Below are 9,235 nucleotides of genomic sequence, written 5' to 3'. Positions count from 1 at the left end.
GAGTTGCAAAGTTTTATCAAGGCCCATCTCAGATTTTCAGGTAATAAACCGAAATACGAGCCAAGCTTCAACTCTCGTGCACATTAGATAAACCACCAATTCCAACAAACCACATTCCAGGAGAAGAGCTCAAAAATACCATATCTTTACTGATAAGCAATTATTGATGAACGTCGTCGGGCTAACATTGCTTATTGTTATAGGACAGTAGAGAAGCACTGTAGCCGGACATTGCTAAGAATTGCACGACAATTCCAATATGTGCCATGAAGTTATATACATTATAGTACTCTGCTATGCAATAACAGAACCAAAAGAAGGGTTCAAAGTGTAAATTCAAGATTACAGTGGAATGATAAAGACAAGATCACTAGATTAGTATATCAAGAAATGCTATTTAACCCTGAAAAGCTGGAGGAGCCTCCTGACTCAACAAAGCCACGAACTGAAAGTTCAGGAGCAGAAGCATTCCCCTCCTGCAGTAGCCCATGATCAATGAAAACTACAACAACTGTGATGTCATCATGGAAGAATCGACGGACCCCTTTCTCTAGTTTCGTAATATCGTTGTACCTCATTTCCCTCTTCCGTGCAGCTTCTTTCAAAGCTGCTTTGATCAGCCTCCTTGCAATACCCTGCAAAAGAAGAAAAGCAGAATTTAGACAGCAGCACAGAAAAAACTGCTTATTCATAAGCAAAGTTTCCCCAAAATAATATTACAGGTCCATCCAGAAAAGCAAAGACAGAGGGTGAAATGATGAAGAACGTACTTCACGTGAATTGTTGTGCACGATTTCGACGGCTTGCTGGTTCGTAAGGTGCTCCCACAATCCATCCGACGCAAAGATAACAAAACTATCTTGTGGACGAATAAGTCTCGTACTTATTGATGGCTCGGAAGTTAGAACAGGCCGTCGGAGAGGCTCGGAGAGATGGAATCGAGTTATGGACGGATCAACAGCGAATTCTTGCTTCTTTAAATATGCATCACCTATAGACCTTGAAACCTAAGGGCGAATCAGACGAATGTTCCGAAGAAGAATAATTCAGAAGATTTAATAACAGTCCTAGATGACATAACATATTTTCCAATAAAAACACCTGAACATAGTGATACAACCCTGCACCTAGTGACCACCTGTTTGTCGTCAGATACATATACTAAATTAATTACTATTTACTGTTCCTTGAGAGATATGCTACTAAAAATAGAAGGTTGGTCATCTTCTTCCACAACAAAAGTATAAAGTTAGTACTCCTGTATGTTTACCCAGGCTTCATAAATACAGGGCTCGTGATAAAAGGTCTGTATTGTATACCTGTATAATGCCTTTGATGCGCCAGACACCATTTTTCAGGACAACAATCTGTGAATCATCAGGATGAAGAGATTTAAGCTCCTGCCTCACTTCCTCGATGCTTGCGTTGTGGTCTCTCGTTAGCTGCTCGGCAACAATCTTGTTTGATCCAACTAAACAGCCGACAACCGCCCGAGAATCGCCAAGATTGGCCAGGTACAGTGTTTTTCTCCATATGACACCAACCAGACAGCAAGATCCGATGGCAGCTATAGAAGGTTTTATCAGGTGTGTCCTGCGCACAAGCGACAGGAAGCCTTCCTCTGTAGCAGAAAAGGCATTTCGGACAACATTCTCAGATACTGCTCCGCTTTCTTGGGCAAGACCTGTAATAACAACAGTTTCCATTAAAAATGGGTAAACAGTTTAATGAAAAAAATCTTTGTTATTACAGTACTCCTACTAATTAACACTAATAATAGTCAGGAAGGTGAATCAGGATATGTGAGGTGCAGCAATCATCAAAGGAAGTAAGATAAAAGTGAAACCCAGTTGGACAAATGGTATTTCAAAATTCCATTCGTCTTTACAGTGGCACAGATAAAAATAGCTACTCCTAGATCATGTTGTACTGAGGCTCTCGCTGGGACATTGATAAAAAACTCTGCTCGCAGACAAAATAGCTACTGGCAGCTAGTAGTACGTACTCTCTCCGTCCGAAAATACTTGTCATCAAAATAAATAAAAGGGATGTATCTAGATGTATTTAGTTTTAGATACACTCATTTTTGTCCATTTTGATGACAAGTATTTTCGGACGGAGGGAGTATAAATCAAGGAAAATCCTCGAGAAAAAAATGCAAGTTGTGTTACTGCATAGTGCATATTGCTTAGGCAATTCTGAGGGGGGGAAACAACTGCTACCAATTTGTAAGCTAGCGAACAGCACAAGTACAGTGGCAAAAACATAGCTGAAATAAATGGGGTGGAAGGAAGGGGACAGTACGTACGGACGAGGTGCGCGGAGAGGTGGTTGGATATGAAGCGGGAGGCCTCGGCGCCGCCGTGGCCGTCGTAGACGCCGACGAAGGTGGCGGCGGCGCCGGTCTCGACCTGGCTGTAGTCCTCCAGCACCTCGTTGGCCTGCACGACGGCGAAGGAGAAGTCCCCCGCCGCGTGGCGCCCGAGGTCCCGCGACCAGAGCAGCAGGTCGTCGGCGTCGGCGCCGCTGCCGCTGCCGCCGTCCTCATCCCTCCTCGTACTCGTAGGCGCGTACCTCCGGACCCGGTCCCAGCACGCGGACGCAATCTTCTCCAGCCACGGCCACATCCCACATTTGGCTCGCCCCGGTGCCCAAGAGAAGAGAGCTAGCCCCGAACACGTCGACGCAGTTGCTTGAAGCTCTGACCTGAGCTGCCTACTGCCCCATCACAGATCACAAAGCCAGGTCACCCCTTCCCTTGTGCCTACGTACCGAGAAGGTGGGAGCAGTGGAATATTACTACCAGAGTGCACTCCGGTGCTGCGTGTGCGTGGTGTGGGGGCCCCGTGGCGACCATTATATAGGCTTTTTCCCGGAGATGAGCCTGTGAATTTCAGGTACCTGCCGGAGACCTATCATGGAAAAAGCGCGAAAGGGCAAAAAAGCGCAGCTCCGGTAGTGATGGTTTTCAGGTACTTGCCGGAAGGCTTTGACTTTTTGCAGCTGCATTCCCTTTCTCGCTTCCCTCTCCGGCGAGGACTCCTATCGTTTAGGGAAGGGGTCATGTGATCTTCTCCAGATAATGGTACGTAAAGCGAGATTGCAGCGGCGGACAGCCCGAGCCCGGGGGCGTAAAGGGGTCGCCGGACAGCTACGCCGACCCAACCCAACCGTGCACCGGCTACCGTCCCGATCTCCGGGAAGCGATCGATGGAGAAGAAAAGCCCTTGCAGAAATCACATAAAATGACCAAATGCACGCACGGACGCACTGTACTGTTATAAGTATCGTAAGCAAACGATAGCACGTCCCGCTTTACAGATCAGAAAGCGCACTCCTGTGTGCAAGAAAAAGCGCGGGAGAAGCCGTCCGTGGGCGCTGACAGATGAGTCGAGCGAGCACTCGAGTCGAGCAGTTGGCGCGCATCACCGGGAACCTGTGACACCGCGCGCTCGCGGACCGTCTCGTTAGCTGTACGCCGGTCAGAGCTCTAGTCTAGTGGAGGCGCTTGCGGTACGGCTGATGTCTAAGCCAACGTTGGCATCGCGGCGATCGGTCCTGGACCCGATCCATCCATCCATGATACGTATCGCGCGCTGCCGAGAGAAGAGGAGAGATCGGACCGTACTGCACGCACAGGCTTGTGAATGTGATTTTCAGATAAGACTTGAATGCAAAGGGCACTGGCCTAGCCTAGTAGATGAATGCAACGTGCACCAGATGGCATGGGCCGCTGCGCCTCCCGTCAGCGGAAAACAGCCGGCGCTCGCCTGTGTGCCAAGCGATCCGGCCAGCGCCCTCGCAGCAACCCCTAGCTTGACTTTACCGGTCTCCAGAAACGACGTTCATGCATGTATCTGATGCAAGCTCTGGCTTTTGCGTGCTCTCTTTTAGGTAGGGTTGGTCGCGCTTTCCCCGGTGGCGGACGGACGGAGAAGCGGACCCGCTGATGATGATAAGAGTGGAAGCACATCATCGATCCATCCTTCTCCTGTAGCCCGGTAGTACGACGGATCAACGGTGTGTATGCACCGTGTGTTGACATACACTATTGCAGGTGGAGGGGATTGGAAATGGACGTGATCGACTCACAAGTCACCAACGTCTCCTAGGCTATGTTCAAAGAAAGAAAGAAAAAATGTCTCGTAGGCTTTTCAGACTACATGGTTCTTACGCAAACGCTTATATATACACGCATACACTCACTCCTATAAACACATACACGCACACCCTGTCCCTATGAACACCTCCGAGAAACTGAGCCAGCATATCATTTTGAGATTTTACGAAGACGCCACCTCAGAGTCGACGGGAATGTCTCCTCCCACTAAACGCGCATCGCCGGAAATCCTAAAATAAATTCAGAATAAATATGAGCACCGAGACTTGAACCCTGATGGGCTGGGCCACTGGCCACCTAATCATCCAACCACAGGTTACTTCGCTACTACATGGTTTTCTTTGAGGGCTGGTGTAATCGTGCATGTACACACTGTGGCTTGCTTGTAAATTTAGATGAAGAGGAAAAGAAACTATTGGGATGACTAATCTCACTTTATCTCTTATTAATAATAATTGATTGACTTTCTTCACCATGCTTGGCTATCATGAAACTATTTGAAGCCCTACTGCATTCTACTCCCTCCGTTCCATAATATAAAATGTTTATGCAAGCTATGAGACGAAGGGAGTATTTTTTTTTATATGCACACCTTTTTTTAAACGGGGGCAAAAGATATGCCTTGTCCATTAATTAAATGGTATTGCTATGTGATTTAAGGAAGTCTCAGTCAACTTCACAACCGTTGGATAAACTACGAGGAGATGCGTACTGGTTTGGGCACGGTTCTGTTTCAGGTTACGTGTATGGGTAAGCGATTCAAATAGGGGCAGTGATATGTCTCGCTTATAGCAAGACCTAGCGTGCTCTCGTGTGAGGCGCCTCCGTAAATGGGCCGGTCCAGGTGCGCGGGACGCCATGGCCTCGTTTTTTCTGGGTTTTTCTTTATTTCTTTCTTACTTTAGGTTATACTACCAAAAATTCTAAATAAACATATTACAAAAACACTTTTCATAAAACATTTGAAAAAGTTGTTCAACAAGCATTTGAAAATTATATAATGTGTATAAATAAAATATTTCTCATGTATACGAAAAATCTATACAAAAAATATACAATATGTTTGAAAAAAGTTGATAATGTACTCCCTCCGTCCCAAAATAAGTGTCTTGACCTTACTACAACTTTGTACTAACTTTAAGTTGAGAAACTTATTTTGGGATGGAGGGAGTATTTAACAAACGTTAATCAAAAATTTGAAAAAAGAAGTTAAACAACCATTTGAAAAATGTTAATCAAGCAATTCAAAATGTTAAATGTGTATAGAAAAAATGTTGATGTATCCAAAAAGTCAAACTTTGTATTTAAAATATGTTACTCAAGCATTTGAAAATATTAAAATGTGTACAAAAATGTTGAACATGTACAAAAAAATATTAATCTTGTATATGAAAAATGATAATCAAGCATTTGAAAATTTTGTATAGAAAACATGTTGATAATGTATTAAAAATGTAAATCAAGCATTTCAAAAATGTGAAATGTGTACAAAGAACATGCATCTCAAGTATATGAAAAATGTATACAAAAAAACATACAATGTGTCTGAAAAGGTTGATCATATAGTTATAAAATCTTAAACAAGCATTTGAGAAAATGTTAAACAAGTATTAGAAAAATGTTAAACAAGTATTAACAAGATGTTAATCAAGCATTTGAAAAGTGTTAAATGTTATAGAAAAAATATTGACGATGTATTAAAAAATAGTAATATTTTATTTGAAAAATATTAATCAAATATTTTATAATGATAGAGTTTGTATAGAAAAAATATTGACCATGTATTAAAAAATTTAATATTGTGTTTAGCAAAATATTGAACAAGTGTTTGAAAAATGTTAAAAGTGTGTGTAAAAAATATTTACCATGTATTTAAAAATATTTTTGACGCACACGAAATATATAGAATGAAAATCAAAAGAAAAAAAGAAAAATGAAAAAAAATCAAACCAAAAAAGAAACCAAAGAGCAAGGGTAACAAAAAAGGAAATGAAGGAGACAAGTGAAAGAGAATGAAAAAACAGTGAATACAGAGAAAAAAAAGCCAATGAAAAACAAGAGAGATACAAAAAGAAACCAAAGAAGAAGAAATGAAAAAGTGAAAAGCACGAAAGAAACAAAACAAATGAAAGGAAAGCATGAAAGAAACAAAAATAAAAGAAAACCAGATAAAATAGTGAAACATAAAGAAATCGATGAAAAATAAGAAAGATACAAAAAGAAGAAGAAGAAGAAGAAGAAGAAGAAGAAGAAGAAGAAGAAGAAGAAGAAGAAGAAGAAAGGAAAAAAACAGATGGAAAGCCTGAAAGAAACAAAAGCAAATTAAAGAAAACAAAAGAAGATAAAAACGAAGAAAACTAGTGTAACCCCCCCCCCCCCCCCCCCCCCCCCCAAAAAAAAGTGAAAACAAGAGAAAAACCAGAGAAACAAGGAAAAAATAAAAAACATAAAACCCAGAGAAAACCAAGACAGAAACAAAAAAAGAAATGAGGTATAACAAAAAATCGAAAAAGAAATAAAAACAGAAGAAAACGTAAAAGAAAACGAAAAAAGAGAAAGAAAAAATTAAAATAAATAAATAATAAACCAGTGATAAAGAAACAAATAAAGGAACAAATGGTGAATGACCAGGAAAACAAGTTATGCTGACCTGCCCATTCGCGCAGCCCTGCAGAAATCTTCAGGCAACGGGAGCTATCATCAGCGATTCCTATTCGGTGCTTCAGGCGCTCATTAATGTGTATTTTGCAAACGGGCGCCCGAAGCGTCCCCGCGCTAGGCCGGCCCGTGTAGGTTTTTCCCTATGTTTCAACCCGCATGAACCTACAACCTCCCACATCGATACATGCTGGTGCAACCACCCCGCCACCAAGCAATTTCTGATAACTTGCAACCTTTTCTATCTTTATTTATTTTTCTTTTTCCTTTTTTTCTTTTTCATTTTCGTTTTTCCTTTTTTAGTTTTATGTTTTCCATTTTTTTTCTTCGACCCGGTTCGATGAATTTTTTGCCAATACGTGAATTTCGTCTTCAAATTGATGAATGTTTTTCAAGTTTTGTGGTCTTCTTTTCGAAACTTCATGAACTTTACTCAATTTTTCATGAACCGTTTCCAAAATTAATTAGCATTTTTGAATTCAATGAACATTTTTAAATAGGCTGAACTTTTTTTCAATTTTTATGAACTTTTTTATAATTCGATGAACTTTTTTCAAATCGACGAACTTATTTCAAAACTTATGAACGTTTTTGAAAACCGATGAACTTTTTCTCAAATCGATGAACTCGTTTTCAGAAACGATGACATTTTTTCAAATTCGATGAACCATTTTTCAAATTTGATGAGCCTTTTTCAATTTTTAAAGAAACTTTTTGAATACATGAACTTTTTTGTGTGTGTGCTTTTTATTTTAATACACGGACTTTTCTTAAATCTGTGAACTTTCATTTTTTGTTTACATTAATGAACTTTCAATCTTTTGTGTACATTAAAAAACACATTTTCCAAAATGTATTCAAATAATTCAAGAATCAAGGCGCTATAGTTGTGCTCTTAGGAAGTCCGCGCTGTAATTAGTCGCTAGTACCTAGTGTTGTGTCACCCCTAAAAAAACCTAGTTGTTGTGTTGGTTAGCCATACTCGTACGTCGTAATCACGGCGCGAATTCGATCCACGAGGGGTCTACTTTTTTGGTTATTTCTCGCCCTGCCCGCCAGCAAGCGAACGAAGCTCCCGCTATCATCTCGCTATAAGCGAGATATAGCTCCGCTTTCAAACAGGGCCGCCGCGGGAAGCGTGCGTATTCTGGGCCTTTTCTCTTACACAAGGACGATTGGGCTCTTGTGGCGTCGGATCTCAAAAGAAAAAAAATGTGGCCTTGGTCTTCTTTGTTCTTTGACTTTTCTGTCACTAAAAAAAATTATTTGACTTTGGACTTTCTCTTTTTTTTTTAGTTTTTCTCGTTGACCTGGGCTACTGTAGACTAGAGTGTACAGGGGAGAAAACATGCTGGAAGGGGCGGGAGCTCTCGTTGAGTTCTTATTGTTCTGGTTTTCTTTTCTATTTTTTCAAAAAAAATCTAACTTTCTCACTTTGTGACATTAATAATAATGTCGAGATTTAGAAATATGGTTAAATTCTCCTCACTTGACATTGGAATATTTCGCCATTTTTCCAGTTTTTTATCTTCTTTTTTTCTGCACGATTCCCCACCCTCGCATCCTACCTGCAACTTGAAGTTGTACTCCCTCTCTTTATAAATATAAACCTTTTTAGAAAGTTTAATATGAACTGCATATGAAGCAAAATGAGTGAATTTTCTCTCTAAAATATATCTAAATACATCTATATGTAGTTCGTATTAAAATCTCTAAAAGGACTTATATCTAGAAACGGAGGAGAGTAGATGGTTTTTTTTATTTTCACCTTTACCCATTCTTTTCTTTTCATTTTTGAAAGGCGCGCCACCTTTGTACCCCATGTAACCATAGTCAACACCCGCAACTAGAGTTGCATATAGTTTTTCTCTAGCTTTTACGTATCTTTTCTCCCTTTTTTTCTTGTTTTTGTATGGCATCCACCCTCGCACTCCACATGCAACCACATTTGCACATAGTTTTTCTTTATCTATTTTTTCATTTTAAAGCCTTTTTTTTATTTTTATTTATTGTTACCATGTTGATACAATAATGAAATTGAGATCTTAAAAAATGTTTTTTCAGTTTTAAACATGAATGGTTTTTTTACTATGAGTTGCTTCTCTATATGTGGTTTTTATAATTAAATTTTCATATTGTTTTCGGATGTTATTTCTTATTTTTTGCATTTATGTTATTATTTTTGTGTTTGGGTTCTGCACATGTTGTGCCGCGATTGCATGTCTACCCCAACCCATAATTGCACATGTTGTAACTTAATTGCAACTGCACTCTGTGACACGGCATACACTGCAAGCGATACAAACATGCATGCACCTAGAGATGCGGGAGGGAAGTGAGCGCGTGTACTTACTATGTGTTGCCAACGACAATGTGGGGTAGTGGTAGAGAATTGAGGTGAGTTGCTGACTATAGAGTCCACCCCAAGAGTGACGGTTAGGTTTCCTGTCTGGCGAT

General features: G+C 40.5%; 1 protein-coding gene across 2 annotated transcripts; it reads right to left on the bottom strand.

Moving 5' to 3' along the window:
* Window positions 1-235: 235 nt before the first annotated feature.
* On the bottom strand, window positions 236-2,812 carry LOC123186080 (probable protein phosphatase 2C 43). 2 transcript variants are annotated; one of them, XM_044597874.1, is made up of 5 exons: window positions 2,309-2,812; window positions 1,320-1,684; window positions 771-1,007; window positions 574-635; window positions 236-476 (listed from the first exon to the last, which is right to left on the bottom strand). In XM_044597874.1, the coding sequence occupies exons 1-5, from the start codon at window positions 2,625-2,627 to the stop codon at window positions 398-400; spliced, it is 1,062 nt and encodes a 353-aa protein (XP_044453809.1). In that variant the 5' UTR covers window positions 2,628-2,812; the 3' UTR covers window positions 236-397. The 2 variants fall into 2 exon arrangements, with proteins under 2 accessions (XP_044453809.1, XP_044453808.1); XM_044597873.1 differs by having other exon boundaries at window positions 236-635.
* Window positions 2,813-9,235: the final 6,423 nt, after the last annotated feature.

The sequence above is a fragment of the Triticum aestivum genome, chromosome 2A, assembly GCF_018294505.1.
Source record: "Triticum aestivum cultivar Chinese Spring chromosome 2A, IWGSC CS RefSeq v2.1, whole genome shotgun sequence".
Classification (NCBI taxonomy): Eukaryota; Viridiplantae; Streptophyta; class Magnoliopsida; order Poales; family Poaceae; genus Triticum; species Triticum aestivum.
Note: the sequence above shows the minus strand (reverse complement) of the source record. Positions and strands in the feature narration are given on the sequence as shown.